Source organism: Miniopterus natalensis, chromosome 4 (genome assembly GCF_054644295.1).
Source record: "Miniopterus natalensis isolate mMinNat1 chromosome 4, mMinNat1.hap1, whole genome shotgun sequence".
Lineage (NCBI taxonomy): Eukaryota > Metazoa > Chordata > Mammalia > Chiroptera > Miniopteridae > Miniopterus > Miniopterus natalensis.
The window spans coordinates 45,928,328-45,948,546 of record NC_142084.1 but is presented as its reverse complement, the minus strand read 5'-3'; the positions used below and the strand labels follow the sequence as shown (position 1 = coordinate 45,948,546).

The following is a 20,219-nucleotide window of genomic DNA, read 5'->3' as shown; positions in this document are numbered from 1 at the left end:
GGAGCGGGGGGAGGCTGCGGAGAAGCGCTGTGTGTGAAAGAACTATGTGTGCTCTTGTCTTCATAAGGTCACTGCAGATATGAAAGGTAAAAAAGATGTCGTTATTGACCACTAGAGCAGCAGAATTGAGAACATATTAAATGGGAGAGAGAGAGGGAGACAGAGGGAGAGGGAGGGAGGGAGGAAGGGAAGGAGAGAGAGAGGGAGATTTAGAACAATTGATTTCCTGAAACTATTTATCTCAATCAGAGTGTGTCTCAGACTGAAACAGATGAAGGCGGAAAACAGTACAGCCCGTGAAGTGAAATGAACAAAGGGTTATTATAACTGAATAGGTTTTGAGATCAGTTACAATACCACATAAAGAAATGGGTTGAAAGAATGTACTTTATGATGAATTTCAAAAAATAAGCTGTATGGCATTTACATTTCTGCCATTATAGGCTCCCTCAGCATTTCTTTTTAAATTCTATATTAAGCATTCAAATTCTCATTTATACATCTGGCATAAATCAAAACTGAATAGTTAAAGGATTCTTTGATTGGTGTTGCTATTTGAGCAAATGAGTTGATTCACAATATCTTATAACTTGCTCCTTCCTGGTGGATTAAAAACAATATTGTAATTTTGGTGTGAATAAATGAGGATTTCAGCATGAGGAAGCTGAAGATATTTATATATCATTTAAAAAATACTTTGATGTAGCAACTCAGGCTTAACAATAGGAACCAAAATATGTGCTAGAAATGTTCAAATTTAACAAATTTTGCCTGGCCGGGCGTAGCTTAGCGGTTGAGCATAGACCTAGGATCTAGGATATCGGGGTTCGATTCCCGGTCAGGGCACATGCCCTGGCTGCGGGCTGCAGCCGATGAATGACTCTCTCATCATTGATGTTTCTGTCTCTCCCTCTCCACCTCCTTTCCGCTCTCTGAAATCAATAAAGATATGTTTAAAAAAAAAAAACTTAACCAATTTTCATCTCAGCTAAGTACTATTAACACCCCAATATCTTCAGGTTTAAAAAAAGGTAATGAAGTTAAGGTATACATTTAGGATAATATAGCGTTTGGTTTTCTTCTACGCTCAAATAAAATGGGAACTTGGAAAATACTAATAATAATGAAAATCATGAAAAAACTGAGTCTAAACTTTTCACCACTGGTAGGATAAAATCCAGTAACGTTAATTTTAAAATACGCACATCATGACCATTACATACAGGACATTTAGTAGCTGTGGTTTGGGGGCTGTCTTGTGCAATGTGGGAGCCGCTGACCCTGTGGCAGTTGTGTACTTGAACTGTGGCTAATCCGAAGTACAGTGGGCTTCAAGTGGAAAATCCACAGCAGATTTTGAAGACTCAGTATTTTTAGAAGAGTGTAAAATATCTCATTAAGGACTTTTAGTATCCTCCCCAAAATGGAGAGAACAGAGAAGAATATCACTCTTCTCTTTATTTAAAAAAAACCAAAAAACAGCTAGGTGTGGGGAAAGTGGAAACAAGGCGGCTCTCTGCGCCTTCAGGCGGTGGAGGCCCGTTAGGAACGCGACGCCGCACAGACATCGGCTCAGCAGCCCGCGTGGCCCGCCGTGGGCCGAGCGCCACGGGCGCTCCGGCTCCTGTAAGCAGGCCGGCGCCTCCCGGTGCGGGTGTCCCCGCGTACGCCCCGCTGGCCGCCCCTGGAGGCGGCGGCTCGTTTCTCCCGCGCGGCCGGCCCGCACTAGGCTGGAAGGAGGACACGCCGCCTCTTCCTTGGGCTCCAAGTCTTCCTTCGGTCTGGCCCGTCCAGATCCAGCCGAGCCTCCCTGGCCTGGCCCAGCCCGCGGGGAGCCTCTGGCCCCGGGGGGCGGGAGGGCGGGGGCGCAGCGGGGACGCGCTCCCGGCGGCCCCTCCCCCGGCGGGCGCGGCCGCCCGCGACCCGGGCAGCAGGTCCCCCGGCCCGGGAAGCTCTCCCCCAGGCCGGGGCTTTGCCAGGGGAGCGCCCCAGGGCTGCGGGGCGGGGGCTGCGTGAGGCTGCTCGGCCCGGGAGCGACCTGGAGACGGCGCCAGGCGCCTTTCGGAAGCGAGGGCGGGGCAGGCAGTGCCCCCTCCTGGGGGGGTCCTTTGTTTCGGGCTGGGCCCGTGGGACGCTGCAGATGGGGCTGGGGCGGCCGCGGGCCCCTGCGGGGAGCTGGAGGACCGTCCCGGGCGGTGGCTCACCTTAGGCATCACCCTTGCACGGAAAGGGAGCTGGTGGGATAAAGACGGCGGACCTAAGGGCTTTTATTGCAGAGGGGGGAGAATTCAAGGCAACTCTATGGCTTGGGCTGCAGGGTGAATGCCGGGGCTATTAAACAGGATCATCAGTGACCACAGGAGAAGGCTTGTGAGGGAAGGGAGACTTTTTACACGTGTTGAGTACAAAAAGCAAAGGCTCAGTCAAGAGCTGTACATTTTCTGGACTATGTCTCCGTATCTTGTATCAATCTGTAGCTTGGATGCCTACCGTAGGCCATTTACATACGTGAGGCTGGGATTAGCTGTTTAATGATAAAGTCTGACAAATCTGGTTACTTGAAACTGAACGGTCGTTTGTTGTAGGCTGGCACAAAATGGTTAATTTTGAAGGCATGGTTTCTAGCCATTTCAGGTGTGAAGATTTCTTTACATGGTCTGCAAAATTATGGATCCCACTACAGTAAAATTATGCTTTGGTGTGTGTTGCGTGATAAAATGCCTAATGACAAAATTCCACCCTCAGTTTTTATTAATCAAAACAGAATCTCATACATTTGAAATAGTGGGTTTGTCTGTTCAATCAACAGACAACATTTAGTGTGCATATGGAGTCACAGACCCTTTGAAACAACTCCAAGGACCCAAGAGGCCTGCAGTCCAACACCTAGTGCTTGATTTTCTTAGTTAAATTATCACATCATAGAAATAAAAAGCAGAAAAACCTTAGGAAGTCAGATAGAACTAACTTCTGATAATTGAAATACTTTGTAAACTTCAAAACTCAGTTCAGTTTAAAATATTCAGGGGGGGGTTAAATGTTTTAATCAATGAGATTTTGACATTGATTTGGGAAGCATGTCACTCCATATAAAAACTCCAATAATAAGATTCTTCTGATGAGCCAGAGTTTTCTTGGCTCAAGACTAAATCTTAATTTCCTTTTTACTCCATTTTAGCATTGTATTAATCTCTGGGTTTACATTCTTTTCAATGCCTTATGTTGCAGAAAAGATCTGATCTCAGCACCATGCCCAATCTGGTCTACATATATTTCTATACAATTGTAATTTTCTTTTTTAAGTGCAAATTTTTTAAATCCTTAAACAATTTATAGAGGTCTCACTTTCTCATTAGCAAACTCATCAATCCTACAAACTGGTGCTAATGTTTATTTAATTAAGATTCTCTAATTTAATAATTAATTGAAGCTGCCTACAAGTGTGTTCTTAGTGTTACAGAGATAGTTGGGTCAATAGATAGCAGTGATTTCTAAGTCAGCCAGTAGATATACATATTAACCCCACCTCCAATGCTATTTAATGTTGAAATTAACTTCTCTATAACCAAATCATAAATAAAGTTCTTATTTTAAAAACTTACCTTATTCAATAGTCTATATTTCAGGTAACTTGGCTAGTCTGAAAAAAACCACGTGGGGGACTAGAGGGAAAAGACATAATCTGTAGTACTTACACAATGGGGAAGACCTCAGTGGCAGCCGGTTGGGTGGTTTCCTGGCCCTTGCTGAGCCAGCGATTAACTAGCAGCTGGCAGAGGGGAGGAGGGAGCTGCGCTGGGAACAGCCTGCAGGCCAAGGCCAAACAGGGGGCCTGGTGAAGCTTGTTAGCTGTCAAGGACACGTGGGAAACGCTGGGATATGGGCTCCTCTGCTCCTTGTGGCCACCAGCCAGGTGGACACCATTCCGCTGACCGGGAGGGGCAATTGGGCTATAGCCTCGCTTTCCACTCCACTCCACCCCGGGATCGCCCATTCCACCTCACAGACTCTGCACCAAGTGTTTTCTAATGCTCATAATTGGGTTAGTTTCACCAAAGTAACTGTATTTCTGTTGTTTCATGTACTTTTTAAAATGAGAGGATTACTTTTATTTTCTTAATAAAGTTGTTGAGCTCCAAGCTGGCCAGAATAAAAGAAACTCAATTTAGTTAATAGTTTATCTAATTTATAATTTTTATATCTTTCACAAATTCCCACATAGAAAATTAAGGGACTGTATACCTGATCTGCAGTTCATTTTTAAATGTGTTGGTGTTCAAAATGATAAACACCAACTTGATATGTGTCACCTTCATTTATCAACTGGTTGGGGAAAACAGGTTACATTTTCCAAGGAGCTTTTTAAAACTGCTTATATTCAAATTACTTCTGTTCACATTCCAGAGTGCACTCCCCTTCTCCTCATCTCACCCCACCCAAAGCCCAGTGATAGTTATTTCTATAGGGACAGTCATGGCGATAGTATGTCATATGGGAAACGTCTAACAGCCACTTTCAGAGGGCTGGGTGTTCTAGACACAGTGTACAATACTGGATAATAGACTATGTCATGGAGCTTTTTGTTTGTAATTTAATATGTGCATTTACACATGCCTGTACTTTCTTATTCTTTTTTTACAACTCATGTTACTTACCTATGAGGGCAAAAAAAAAAAAAAAATTAAAAATATTCACTTGTAATTTTTCCCCCTTTTTTCTCATGAAGATAGTGCAGTGCTTTTTAGTTTCAATGTGACAGCACATGCCTGTATTGTGATCAACTATGTGGTGTTTTGCAAATAATTTGTTAAAGTGTTGAAATTTGGCATTGAGTGGTTTATAAAGGAGAGTAGATTCAGGCTTAGTCATTTTAATTTACTTCCATTTAGTTACACATTCACGAACTAACAAGAAAGCACCGGAGTCATAGGTAACACGTGAATTGTCATAACCCCCAGGCTATCCCTCCCTCAACCTCTTCCGCAGCCGGGAGAACCTGAGAAGTGTGCGGGTGTCTGAGCAGTGTGCCGAGGCAGAGGAAGGCCAGTGGCCTACCACAGGCACCGCTGGTAAGTCCCCACAAATCACTCCTTAGTCACCCTCTGTTTAATAAATTTCCTACCTCTGTTTATTGTCATGAGATATAAGCATGATGATACTTGCTTCTTCACTATCTTTGTGCAGTTTATGTTTCCTGTTTTCTACAGAAAAGTAAGCTCTGTCTTTCGCTGCCATATTTATTAATAGTTCATCTCTTACCAACTTGAAAGGGTTAAAGACAGTTTCCTCCCTGAGGCACCATTTCCTTTGCCAGTCTTAGGAAGGTGACCCAGAATGTATATGCTTCTATGGTTTGTAGGTGGTTGTTTTAAGTCTTTACATACTTTCTTCTTCCATCATTCCAACCAACCCATCCTGGGGGGGGGGGGGGGGAGGTCTGTGCTTATCCTTGACTCCATAGGTCACCTGGACTAATGGGGCAGTTTTAAAGAATACCTTTAACACATTGGCCTTCATAATAGAAAAAGAAAAGGAAATAGAACCTACCTACATCAGTGCAATTTTGAAAAACCCAAAGAGGTACTTAGAGGAGAGGATGAGGTTGAGACTAGAAATTATTATTTGGGCAGTTCTTAAGATTGCCAGAATGATCTGATGGCAAGGACGCAATTTGAGTTTTTGAAAAATCATTCTGACTAGTGGGTAAAAGTTGGATTGGGGGGAAGATGACAAGATATAGATAGACCAATTAGAAAGCTGCTACATGAAACCAGGTGAAAGATAACAGGGGCCTGGGGAGACACTCAGAGCCTGAACTGTGGTAGGGACCATAGGGATGGAGAAAAGTGAATTGATTCAAGAGACATCTAGGAATGAGAAGGACATGTGGGAGTTAACTGGACATGTGTGATAAAGGGACAGAAAGTCAAGGGTAACTCTGAAGTGTAAGGCTTTGGGGAGCTGAGTAGATGTCAGTGACAGGCCTGGGGCAGGAAATATGGGTGTGCAGGACGGTGGCAGGCTCTGTTTGAGATGTGCTGCTTTTGACCCGCTGGCGAGACACCTGTGTGGACATGTCAAGTCGGCTGATAGAAATACAAGCTCAGGTGGAAGGTCTGGTCTGCAAATAAAGTCGCAGGCGTTGTTAGACACGGGAGTGAATCCACTCACTCAGGCTCATGTGCAGAATGGAAAGAGAGCTAGGCGAACTGTCGAGGAGCCACCATTGGTTTCCTGTTTTGAATTGTGCGAAAGGTTTACTATCTCGTCTTGAATAGGAATGGATATAAAGTATCACTCAATTTCTCTAGTTTCCCAAATTCTTTTTATTTCAGCAGATGACAGCATTATGTAAAAAGATATTTTATTGAGTTAATAGAATCAGTTAGATCATATATATTAATTGGATCATTAATTAAATTCTAATAATTTACTACTACAACTGGTAATACAGTAGCATACACATTTCCTACAGTGTAAGAATTCAAAAAACTTTTAACCACAATTTTCTATAGATATATTACTCAAAGTAACTGCTATTTAAAGGACAAAAAACTTATCTTGGGACATTTACATCAAGTCCAAGAGAAAAATGAAATCTTTAATTATATGATATATTACAGCTATACAATACTTTTTGTTTACTTCTTAATCAGTCTTCCACCCAATCTAAATTATTTTTTTCGTTCTTTTTCTTTATTCCAAAAGTGCTGTCCGCTTCAAGTCCAGTCTTTCATTTCTAGCAAGGAAGTAAGTCAGTAAGAGCCACACTATGAATTTTAAATATATCCGTAAAATAAAACTCTACAGTTCAAAAAGTTAATGTTTGTAACTAAATGTAGTACTACTCATATGGAATTTATTTAAAATTTAAGAGTTGTATTTATGACTTTAAGGGCTGTATTTACAAAAATGTTACTGCAATGAAACTTCTTTAACAGCATGCAAAGAATTATAATTATTTTAACATCTCAATTATTTGTCATGAACATAATAAGGTTTTAAGCATCTTTGGTTGGGCGCTATTAAAATAAAAAATTATATTCATAATATCATTAAATGAAAAATAACATAGTATCTATGTTCCACTATTTGTAGGTATAGTTTTATTATGTATATACTCATGGTATCCAAAGAGTTTAGCTAATAATTTTGAGAAGAGTATAATTTATGTTGAAATCGGTCTAAACAGAACATTTGTGAAGTGGAACAAATCCAATGTTTTTAAGCTTCCTTACCAGATGGGTTCTATTTTGATAAAATCATACTGTCTTATTAATCATGAATGAATCCACTGAAGATGAATTTCAATAAAATAACACTACAGTGTAATGCAAACACATTAGAGCTATGTACCTGTGCATAAATTGCTTACAAATAACCACAAAATGTTAAAACAATGCCACAAAATTATTTTCTAATTGGTTTAATTTCTAGTGAAGATAAACTCAGTTTCAACATAGGAATAATACATGTTCAAGAGGTATAATAATTAATATTAATTAAATGATTAAATGTATTACATTATATGCTTATTTGTTATCTAAATAGTATCTATATACTATAGAAAGCAGGGATAACTTAAGTGAGAAGTTAAATGATGGTTTATATTTCTATAATTCTCAGAATTTCAACATGCAATTCTGAGTTGAAACAATGTGTTCACTAAACATGCATTTCGTTTTAAGAATAATCAGCAAGCCTTAGCCAGTGTGTCTCAGTGGTTAGAGCGTTGGCCTGTGGACTAAAGGGTCCTGGGTTCGATTCCTGTCAAGGGCACATACCTCGGTTGCACGCTCCATCCCCAGCCCCGACTGGGGCGCATGTAGGAGGCAACCAATCGATGTGTGTCTCTCACATCCATGTTTCTCTCTCCCTTCCCTTCCATTCTCTCGGAAAAGCAATGAAAAAAATATCCTCAGGTGAGAATTAAAAAATAATAATAATAACCAGCAAACTGAACATTAAAAATGTCCTCCATCATTTGCCAAAATACCAATTATATGGCAAGTTTCAGTTTACTTCCTTGAAGTCATGCAAACAGGTTGTAACATTTAATTGCAGCATTTCCGGGTGGACTTAATCTATAGGAAAATTCATAAAAAAGCAAGATACAATAAAGGGGAGCCTGTGGCTCCCTAGGGAAATTGGTGTGTGATCATCTTTTCATCAGATCCAGAGCAGTTAATTATACATCATCCCCAATCTACTCCCCAATGGGATTTGAAAGGCAACTTATTTAGCCACCACCTTTTAGTGACGCGGATAACGCCAGTTCCCTGTTCATGTTTCCTTCACTCTGGGAAACAATCACAAGCATTTCTCTCTGCTTTTACTGGTAATTCAACCTACCAGCCAAGCAACTGTACGAGGACTGTTTTGCTGCCTGACCTCCGAATGGGTGTGTTTTGACCTCAGCTCTGCCAGGAAGGCTTCCATGAGTGACCCACAGGTCTTCCATTCTGATGCTCTTTCCCCATCCTGATGGGAAACCAGGATGCTTCTGGGAGCCCTCCCCAGCCAGATTCTTAGCTCTGGTGAGAACTCATCCATGTATTTTCACACCAGAGCTTCCTTAGACGTTGGTAGCCTCTGTGAAAGAGCCATTGGGGCCATGGTTCCTTTTAACTTGCACGCTTTTTTTAGCCTTGAATGACACTAACACTTCAGAGTGAACGGTGTCCAACCTCGGCTCACAGCGGAAGGCAGAGAGGAAAGCCTTTCGGTAGTTGCTGTTCATCCAGCCGTAGAGAAAGGGGTTGGCGAAGGTGGAGCACATGGCGATGATGTGGAGCACGGTGAAGACGAGCTTGTACTCCCTCAGGTTCAGGACTTGGTTGTCAATGTCCACAGCAAGTTGGAAGGCATGAAGGGGCAACCAGCTGACCGCAAACACCACCACCACGCACACCAGCATTTTGGTGGTCTTTTGCCTTCGCTGATGGTAGTGGTCATTAGCAGCTCCAGGGCTGACATGGTTCTTAAGTTTACTCCAGATACGAGTGTAGGAAAAAGATATGATGCCCAGAGGCAGCACATACAGGATCAACAATGAGGAGAGACTGTAGACAGTGCCGTACATGCTCTTCTCACCAGGCCACTTCTCGGTGCAGGCCACAATGGCAAAGTCAGGAATAATCTCAATCAGTGAATACTCACGGAAGATGGCCAGGGGGCTTGCCAGCAGGGCGCTGATGCCCCAGGCCAAGCCAATAATCAGGAAGCTGATTCGCTTGGAGATCTTGCTCTCCAGGTGATAGACGATGCAACGATGCCGATTCAGGGCAATTACCATCAAGGTGATTGTGGACACTTGTACTGCCAGGCCCTGGGCATAGGGTACCAGGTGGCATAGGACAGGACCCATTTTCCACTCCCCCATTAAGGTGTAGGTAAGAGTGAATGGCAAGCACAGTGTGTTCACCAGAAGATCCGCCACAGCCAGATTGGCAATGAAAAAGTTGGTTACTGTGTGCATGCTCTTGAATTTGATCACCACATGGATCACCAAGGAGTTGCCAATCACCCCAAGCAAGATGATGGAGCAATAGGCCAAGATAAGGACAATCTGTACCTCGATCATCTTGGTGCTGTCTATGAGCTCTGGCTTAGGGTCAGAGGCCAGCTCACCTCTAGGAGTGGTTTGCCCGGGACCATACTGCTCCACCTTCATTTCTTCCATTGTCTGGTTCTCATCAGCCTCTGCATCTATTGGGCCCATTTTCAGCAACTAGTACAAGAATCTAGAATTTTTTAAAAAAATTTAAAAAGGAAAAGAACAACTATAAAACAAGGAAACCTCAAAGGTGAGTCAAAGGAACATCACAAAAGGATTGGTTTCATTTTGGTGGGGGCTCAAAATACCCGTCCTCTGAGACCTCAAATTGTGCATAGTACACCCTTTTAATAAAGTAGGCCCTTTAATGTGTCTATACCATGTATAAGTCTAAATATGGGTGAATTAAATCAGGTCCTTGACATGCATGTTACAATGGTAAAATGTATGACCTATAGTATAAATGTAATTCCTGTCACCAAACTGACTCAATCCATTTTATGTGAAATGAATATTAGAAACTTTATCAATTAATTTTATAACTTCCATAAATACATCAAATTAATTTTAAGTTAGAAAAAGAAAGTTTCTTTCAATATCTTGACTGTTCTAAATTTATAAATATAGCAACAAAATGCACAGAGAAGAGACAAATATTGAAACCTTTGACTTGGTGCGTGAACTTTGGGAGTATAAAATATTTAGGATAAACTGAGCAGACTCTGTTTCATAGTCATTGTTCCTAGTGTAGGGGCTGGTGTTAAAAATGAGTAGCTTGTGCAAAAGTTGTGTGGTGTTTGTGTGTGGTGTGTTTTTTATGGGGGGTTGTGTGTTTTTTGGGATGCTCTAAAATAAACTTTATACCTGACATACAGCAGAATCCTACACAGGAACTATGCAAAAAATACATCCAGATCTGAACTACGTCTCTCTCTAACCTAAATATTAAGTTTTTAACACTTTTCTTCCCCAATTGCAGCCTCTCAACCCCAGACTTTTTCTTCTACATGTCCTACTTTGGTCAATGTTCTCTCCATCCATTAAGCCAAGTAAACTTCAAAAGCAGGTAACCATTCTAGGCTTTTTCATCTCCTTTAGCTCCCACATTTAAGGAAACCCTCAGACTGATCTCTAACATATCTCTCCCAGTGGTCCTTTTATCATTTCTACCACATTAGTTTTGCCCTTGATCTCTTACCATAATTACTCTAATAGTCTTTTAACTTATCTCCTGCTTCCTTCTCCTTCCTCTTCTCCTGCTTCCTTCCTTCCTCATTCATTCATTCACTTAACAAATATAATTGAGCAACTTCTAAATGCCAGGCACAGCTCCGTCCTTGCATTCAGCAAGCATTTAAAAAGTTATGTCAGGAACTAGAATTTGTCCTGGGGGAAAAGCCTCTATTCTAGGCTCTTACATTTTACTGAACAGTAAAAAGGCATTTCTGAAATGCAAATGTAATCATATTATTTCTCTAGTGTCCCCAGATTGCTTAAAATAATATAATATATTGGTTTTTAACATATAGTTCCCTTTTCAAATCTATAAAAACACCCAGAGCCTAACATCATAGTAGTAGTACCTGTTGAATATATTCATAATGAAAAAAAAAAAGACTTCCATCACTAATTAAGATCTTACCTCTTTTAAATGAATTTGTTTATTAATCATAATAGTATCTACCTACATTGGTGAGTCATAGTTTTTCACCCCACCGGCCATGCCTGGCTGGGCCTATGCCCCCAGCTCCATTCCTCACCCTTCCCCTGGAGGGCTGACTCTTGCAGGCTGTATTTTCAGGGCTGTGATTCATCAGAATGCTGGCCAGGTTTGGCCAATGGGAAGCACTGGCAGGTAGGTAGAGGGCAGGAGGAAGGCAGAAGCTACTGTATTCTTCTCCCTCCCTCTCTCTGAGCAGAACCTCAGCAGCCCATCCATGGTTTCGGTTCCTACAGAGCTGGCCTTAGTGATTCTGCTTCCAGTGACGGCCCTGGTCCCTGGGGTTCAGTCACACTACCTCATCTCCATGTCCTTCTAGCTGGAGATAATAATGACTCCTTGCTCTTGCTAACTCCTGGGTGGCCTCAGCGTCCCCTGCTTGGCTTTCATCACTTGTATAACCAATTCTCTGCATGTAATTCCTTCTCTTTTATTTCTTGAATAGCTTCTGTTTTGCAAGATCTGCTGCTTTCATTGATGTGCTCTCCCACTAAAGGTTCTGTGCCCACAGGTTGATAACACTGGCATATGAAGAAAATTCCAACTCCATTGTTTGACATTCAAAGCTTTTCTTGGACTCATCCCTGCCTGCCTCTCTGGCTTCATCTCTCCTGCAATCCCAGCATATACTTATGCTTCTGTCATATTAAACTACTCCCAGTTCCAGCAACACATCAGCCTTCCTCTTGTCTCTCTGCCCTCTGCCCAGAAGTGGGAAACCTCTCGGTTACCCCAACCTGTGCTCATTTCTAGTCGTTGCAATTGTTTTCTTTCCACCAGTCCACACAACAATCTCTGTGAGGACAGAAACTGGATCTTTAGGTACACATTAAAGGTGTTCAGTAATTTGGAAAAAGAAATATGAAGCCAAAGGAAAAGGCAATTTTACTGAATAATTGAGATCAGCAAACTACCAAGTAACTTGATCCTTTCCTTTACTGAATATAATTGCCTGTACAGAATTCCTTGCTCTGACATGCCATCCTTGTGATTATTTTCTTGTTCTTAGGTAATCACTTCTGTAAGAAAGCTGTCCCAAGATCCCACAATCCCTCTTAAATCAATCCCTGACTAGAACACACACACACACAGACACACACACACACACACACACACACAGAAGCCTCGTTGCAGGGAGAGCTTTCCATGTACTCATACATTTGCTTTACTAATATACTCAAGTTCTCTCTGTATAAATTTCAGATAGAATGTTCCAAGAAGCCCAGGTCTTCATTTGCATTTGCCTCCCCTCTTCAGTAATCAGAGAAAGTAGAAACTAACCATTTAAATCTTGGAGTGTATATTTGATAGGCTGGACCATTTTCCCTAGATCAAGAGCGAGACTTCACAGAGCCCAGTTAGTCGGCCCTGACAATTCATTAACAGAATTAGCAAGACTCCAAGAGGTCTGAGTTAGAGGCCTGCAGCAAACTAAACCGAGAGTGCGCCTGATGTAGAAGGATATTAGGACTATCCTCATTAACTTCTTTTTCTTTATAGTCCCATTTTCTTTATCTCAAAGCCCCTTTATTTAAAGTTTCTCTGCAGGAATAGTTATTGATCTACAAGCTATTAGCATATGGGACCTAATGAGCTGTTCTCAGGCACACTGCTGGCCTCCATCCAGGCCAGAGCTTACCCAGAGAGTGTATTATTTTATGAGTACACTTCTGGAAACGTGGAAGAGGAAAAGAGAGTACATAGGGAGGGCTGCCGGATTAAAACCTCAACAGCACAAAAATCAGAAGTAGACGAGGGGAAAGCCTTTGCTTTGAAATAAGACAGAATGAGGTGTTCACATTGTTCAAGGCATTTAAGGAAAACTGTGAATGGTACAGTTTTCTTGAATAAGTAACTCTTGAGAGATTCTGTTACAGAAATATTCCTTTGCAGAAGAGGGAAATGGCCTCAAGTTTGTTTGTGTTTCAGAGGTTCAACGAACTTTAAATTATCTCAATGGGAAACTAGTTTATGTTTTGACTATATATTTAAATTTGTGGAACTTTTTACAGTGGGATTCTTATTGTCACAGGTTGGCCGTGGTAAAACTTAACATCTTATCAATCACAAAACGTTGCAGGAATTTTTCCCAAAGAAAAATCCCAGAAACCATGTCACGTGCCTTACACTTGTTTGTCCTGGGAGAGAGAGGAGGGGACATCCAAGAACGCTATCTACAAGACACGGCTGTTTGCCTAATAAGCAGGCAGTTGAAAACATTTACCAAAGGGTTTGAATGTCTCTCTTCTGCTTATTTGAGTTTCTGGCTTTTCTTTGAAAACAGCATTGTCTGTTTCAAGTTACTGAGTTTAAATAACGTGTCCCTGTTGAAAAAAATAAATAAATAAATAGTCCTAAGGCTTTTACTTTTGCCTCTTTCTGGTCCACCGCATGCTCCTACCAGTGGGTGAACCCCTCTGGTGGAAAACCAGTGACTGCTTAAATAAATGTGTTTATTCTTGAACAGCTTGGGAGACTCCAATATGACCTTCCCCTTTGGGCAGGGCGTTATTTTAAAAGAGGCGCAGTAACCACCTGCTGTTCTGGGAGGAAGGGTCAAGGAACCGGTCAAACCTCCTCAGCAGGTAGCGAGTGGGGACGGCGTCGCCTCTGACCTGAGTGAGGGGGGAAAGCTCCTGCGCTCGCGAGGACCTCCCCGACCCCCTGCCCTCTCCGCAGGACCCGAGCGCTTCTCCGGAGGGTGCTCTCGTCCCCAGGAGGCGAACCAGAGTTAGGACTTACTGACCTGGCCCTCGCGTTTCTGCTTAGACGTGCAAGCAAGACGTGTGCAGTCCGTCAGGGCGATGATTATCTAGCCGGCCGACCCGGAGAAGGCGCTAGGAGGTCCCCAGAAGCAAGTCCGATTCGGTGCGTCCTGCCCGTGCGGGGCAGCGGGGGCGCGCGGCCGCCGGGGGGCTGGCGCGGGAGGCTCCTCTGCGGCCGAGCGCGCGCGAGCCCCGCACCGCGCCGCCCCGGGCAGCTGGGGGGAGCGCGTGCGGACAGGAGGCTGCGGGAGAGGCGGTGGGAGGGTGGGGAGGCTGTAAACCCCTCCCTCGAGGAAAAAGAAACAGGTGCGGAAGGCGGGGGGCGAAGGTCCCGCAGGAGGGAGGAGCGGATGGGAAGTTTCCGAGGCCAGGGAGCGGGGACAGCGCCCGCGGTCTCTCCGCCGCCTTCTGGGCTGGGAAGCGCTGGCAGCGGGACCCTACCCAGCGCGGCGCCCCCTCGCGGGTCCCCACCGCCGCCTGCAACGGCTGCTCTCACTCCCCCGGCGACTCTCAAGTTCCATACTCTTCGGAAACGTTTGTAGCATTTTTACCCCCTTTCCCTTCGCCTTGCTCCGGGCTGCTCCGTTCCCGCGAGGATGGCGCCCCCGGGCGCGCAAGTTGGGTAGCGCGGCTTCGGATTCGCCAAATGCGCGCGGGAAGGAGGGTCGGGGCGCAGGCGGGAGGGCGCGCCCGGCGGACCAGGGGCTGCGGCCCGCGGCGCGGGGGCCGGAGGGGAGGCCGGGCGGCAGGAGGCCGGCCGCGAGGCGCAAGTTCTTGCTGTTTCTCGCTTGCAGGAGCGGAGGCAGAGCGCTGGACCGGCGCGGAAACAGGGCGATATGTGGGCGTCGGCATTGGGCACCCTGGCCCAGGGGTGAAGCGCGGGGCGCTGAAACTCTACATGGGCGGTCGCTGCGGAAAGCGAGACGGGGTCCTCGCGGCCCGCGAGGAGCAGCTGCAGCAACAGGTGTCCGCCGCCCCTCCGACGCGGGGAGCGCGGCTTCGGCCAGCGGCGGGCGTGCGCCCTGGCTCCGGGCAAAGCGGGTCGCCAATAAACCCAACAGGCGCTTTCTCCAGCCAGCTGACTTCCTAATCCTTTGCTCTTTGGTCATTTCCCAAGCCCTGAGTGCCCTGAGGAGCGCCTGTCTCGTGGCGAAGCCGGGTGCTAATGCCTGCAGCCCCCCAGGCTGAGTTAGTGGATCAGAGAAAAGCAGCATTAGGGAGCCAGTCCACAGGGCTATGGTATGTGTCTTCTGCATTCCTCCCCAAAACTCTTTATTCAGAGCCATTCCTTCTAGAAGTTTACAGCCGGTCTCTCTTTCCCATGTTCATTTTTAGAGGGGAAAAGCAGACCCTATCAGGTTAGGAAAATAAAAGCCTGAAACTGGAAACCAACTTCTCTCTTAATTATCCTCTATTGGGGTTTTGCACACGTTACTTTCCTTGTATGTATCAGTCTCCTCATTTCTGAAATGAGAATGGTCATACTAGTTCGCTTGGAATTTCTCTGAAATCTTTTTTTAAAGGTGGGGGAGGGGTTAAACTACTAAAAAATTCTCTCTCCCAAATATTAGGTAAGGCCTAACCTCAAGTGGATTGGGTTTTCAATCCACCTTAATAACATTGCATTTGTAAGGCATCTTTACACAGCCTATTCTGAAAATGATCTTCGGTTAATGCAGAATTGTGCCCTTAGGAGCATAGAAATTACTTATAAAGCAAAGCAGCTTGGGCTTTTCAATTACCCAAGAAACAAAAGTAAACAGAACAGGTTATATCCAAGATGCTCTACCCAGCTCCACTCAGAATGCTTTTGTAGATAATTTTTTACCTTGGGGAAATATTCCCTGCTCACACAGGCATTTATGCAACAGGTTTCATGCTTCTTAATATATTTGCACCAATGAAGAATGAACTATGTACTAACACGTGTAATGGTAGAAAGTAGAAGTGGCTTGAAACAACCCCCAAAACAAATACAGTATATAGGAAAGCAGATGAGTGCTGCCCTTCAGAGTAATTGCTTTGCAGGACTCAGCTGATTTCACTGACATTGACTGCACAAAATATTTTTGCCTCCTTTAGAACTGTCTTTCAAAAGCATCTTAGCAATCATGCACAAATATTTGCCTCACTCCGTTATCGACATATATGTGCCTTAGAAGATTCACATAGTTCCACAGACATCTAGTCAACAGCCCTAATAAGTGCAAGTGACCCCTTTGACTAATGTCTTCCAATAAAGAACAGAATTGAATGAGTAACTAAATCAGTTGAAATTAAAGTTGCTTTCTTGTGTGTCATATTATCATCGATAGTTTTGACAATAAACTCATGATACTTTTGTGCATATATTTTGTTTTATTTTATTTTTTCTAAATCTGTTTTTTTTGCTTTTTATTTCAGAGAGAGAAAGGGAGAGGGAGAGAGAGATAGAAACATCCATAAAAGAGAAACATCCATCTGCTGAACCAACTGAGCCACACTGGCCGCTCTGTGCATATATTTTAATGTGAATATACTGTTGTGCTATAGTAACAATGAACCATTCTGATGAATACCCAAAATGCCTATCAAGACCCTCATAGAGCCCTGGCCAGTTGTGCTCAGTGGTTAGAGCACAAGGGTCCAAGGGTCACGGGTTCAGTTCCTGGTCAAGGGCACATACCTCAGTTGTCGGTTGGATCCCAGTCGGGGTGTGTGGGAGGCAACCAATCAATGTGTATCTCATGTGATCTCTTTCTCTCTCTCTCTCCCCTTCCTCTTTTCCTTCTACCCTCTCTAAAAAAAAAAAAATCAATGGAAAAAATATCCTCGGGTGAGGACTTAAAAAAAAAGACACTGATAGAAGTTTGTGGAAATGGTGGTGAAATATTGATTAATCCAAATTGAGATAGGACAAGATTGTTGTTGCCTGATTTCTCTCGCATCAAATCATTTAGTTCCTCAGGCACTTCCACATCTAACCAGATTATGTACTAACTGCTCTTCAAATAAGGAACAGACTTAAAGTCAGATGCCTACATGGCTGAGGCCAATGACATAAATACGTGAGCAGGCTAGGCTGTGGGAGACAGTAGGGAGTGGTGGGGTTTTGATTCCTTGGACAGCACAAAAGCACCCTTTTCAGGAGCAGGAATCTGCTTCTCAGACTCCACTGAGCTGCCCTGCACAACCCTAGATCCAGTATTGTCAGACCTGACATTTTAAGAAAAGAATCCATGTTCTTAAATTTTTTCCAAATTTTAAATGAAAGAAATTAATTTATAATAAGTCAAACCCTCAGGTGGGCCATATCTGTGCAGGCCAAAATAAATAAAGAGATGGATGGATGGACAGATGATAGATTAGATAGATAGATGACAGATAGATAGATAGATAGATAGATAGATAGATAGATAGATAGATAGATAGATGATAGATAGATAGATGATAGATAGATAGATAGATAGATAGATAGATAGATAGATAGATAGATGATAGATGATAGATAGATAGATAGATGATAGATAGATAGATGATAGATGATAGACAGATAATGATAGATTAGATAGATAGATGATAGATAGATGAGAGATAGATGACAGATAGATAGATAGATAGATAGATAGATAGATAGATAGATAGATAGATAGATAGATAGATGATAGATGATAGATAGATGATGATGGATTAGATAGATGATAGATAGATGATAGGTAGATAGATGATTGATAGATGATAGATAGATGATGATAGATGATAGCTAGGTAGATGATAGATTAGATAGATAGATAGATAGATAGATAGATAGATAGATAGATAGATAGATAGATAGATAGGTAGATAGATAGATGATAGATAGATAGATGATAGATAGATGATAGATAGATAGATAGATAGATAGATAGATAGATAGATAGATAGATAGATAGATAGATAGATGATAGATAGATGATAGATAGACAGACGATGATAGGTGAGTGTGCGCAACCTGGCCTGCAGGTCTCCAAGACTGAAGCCTCTGATATTAGTATGTGATATTTGACAAACCTTCTAAAATACCTCAAACATGCCCCTACTACCATTTCCCCTACCCCATACACCATTCTTCCATGCATGTAAATATAAAAGGAATACAGCTAAAAATTAATTGTCAAATAAGACATTTTCTTTTCCACCTCTGGTTGAACAGATGTTCTCGATGAGACTCTGAAGTAAAGGACCTAGTGAGTAACTGAAAGATTCAGTATTTTAGATAGCTAAAATGAAGAAATTTCAGAGAAGCTCTTCATTTAAAAAAGAAAAAGTCTGATAACATCAGTATAGAACACCTTCATTTATGATATATTTTTATTTTTAAAAATTTTTTATGATATATTTTTAGATAAAGTAAATCATGATATGGATTTCCTTTCATCTAAATTTATTTTGAGGGCAAGGAGTCTTCCCTTAAGGTGTAAATAATCTCATTGTTATTTTGATTATAAAAGTAATTTATAACCATTGTACAAGTTAGAGAAAACAAAAAAGAGCAAAGAGCTGGGTGAAGGGGGGCTAAAGAGGGGGAAATGGGGACATCTGTAATAGTGTCAAAAATTTAAAAAAAAATTTAAAAGCAAAGATATATACATTATCTGAAACAATGCTGCCCAGGAAAACTTTCTGCAGTGATGGAAACATTTTACAGCCCACAGACCAGTAAGGTAGCCACCAGCCACACATGGTCTTTCAGCACTTGAAATGTGGCTGTTGCAACTGAGAGACTGACTGTTAAATTTTCATTACTTTAAAAACCCACTGAAAAGAGTAAGAATGTTTTGATTCTTGGGGGATTGTCCTCCTGGTTTCCTTCTGCCAGAAGCTAGTTTTTTTCTCACTTTAATGTCAGGGTTTCCTGAGAGATTATTAAATAAACTTCAAGCCAGACCAACCCGACTTCAATCAGACAGAAGGAAACAGTGCAGCTGGAATATGGAAAATGTCTCCAGAAGAAGAAAGAAGGAAGCTCCATACATTGGATGCCAGCTGGAGGAAGAAATGTGAAGGGATGAAGAGCTTGGGACTGAAAGGGGGAGGGCAGCAAGCCCAAGCAGAGGAACCCTCTAAACCCCAGCAAAGTAAGAAAAGCTGAGGGATGCTGATAAAATAACTTAGACTAAACAAAGCCTGCTAACAAGTTTTTGGTTAGGAAATAGTAATAATCAAACTAGCTTAACAGGTAGTTATAGTGTTTAGTATATTTGAAACTGATCCTGTCTTGCTTTATTTAAATGCTCAATAACTTAGTTATTATTTATCCTTAGGCTTAAGTCCATCTTACAGAAATTCTTTTTAAAGTTTCAGTAACACTCTCTTAGAGTAAAAATTATGGCACCTAGATATCCGAATCAATAGGCCATTGGGGATAATATTGATTCCCAAATATTTCTGATTGGATCTGTGCCTACCTTTCATTTCAGGTAGGAGAAGGCACAATGGGGCATAAGTTAATATCTGAACAGATATGATGGAGGTTGCATCAAGTAGACAAGAAAAAAGAGATCAGTTTATAAGAATGGATCTGGAAGTGTTATAACTTTTTAAATGTCTCTCTTTTAAAAAAACCAAAACACCCCACTTGATTAAAAAAATAAAATAAATAAAAATAATAAAAAAATAAAATAATAAAATAAACCAAAAAACCCACTTGATTTTTAAAAACCTAGCCAGTCTAATCACGTTTGTTTTGATGGTAAGACTCCTACTTCGTTTTACCTCATTACAAACTTGTTTGTGGTTTTTTGTGTGTATGTGTGTGTTTGTAGCAAGTGGGCCAGCAACTGTATGAACGGACAAGAAATGGCCACCAAATACTGAATTAAACAAACTTATAGACTAGATTTTCTTAAAACTTTTGGGTGCAGTATGTGATGAAGACAGGTGTCTCATTCAAGAACAGCAACTAGTCATGCGAAGAGAAATGAATGCTAAGTCTGAAATTGGGCATAAATATCATTTGCTGTGATTTTCATTTCTATGGATTTGGGGATTTTATTTTTGTTTTGAATTTTTAAATATTCAAAGTAATTAAGCAGGATTGTAAGCAACATATGCAACATTTTACTGTGATTTTTATGTCTCAGTGATCAGACAAATGGATATTGAGACTGGTAAGGATCCAAATCTAAAAAGATATTTAAATGCAGATGATTCACAGTTC

At 42.2% G+C, this 20,219-nt stretch overlaps 1 protein-coding gene across 1 annotated transcript; it reads right to left on the bottom strand.

The window, feature by feature from the left end:
* Positions 1-6,308: 6,308 nt before the first annotated feature.
* NPY2R (neuropeptide Y receptor Y2) lies at positions 6,309-14,172 on the bottom strand. Its single transcript, XM_016197811.2, has 2 exons — positions 14,023-14,172; positions 6,309-9,743 (listed from the first exon to the last, which is right to left on the bottom strand). The coding sequence occupies exon 2, from the start codon at positions 9,719-9,721 to the stop codon at positions 8,576-8,578; it is 1,146 nt and encodes a 381-aa protein (XP_016053297.1). The 5' UTR covers positions 9,722-9,743; positions 14,023-14,172; the 3' UTR covers positions 6,309-8,575.
* Positions 14,173-20,219: the final 6,047 nt, after the last annotated feature.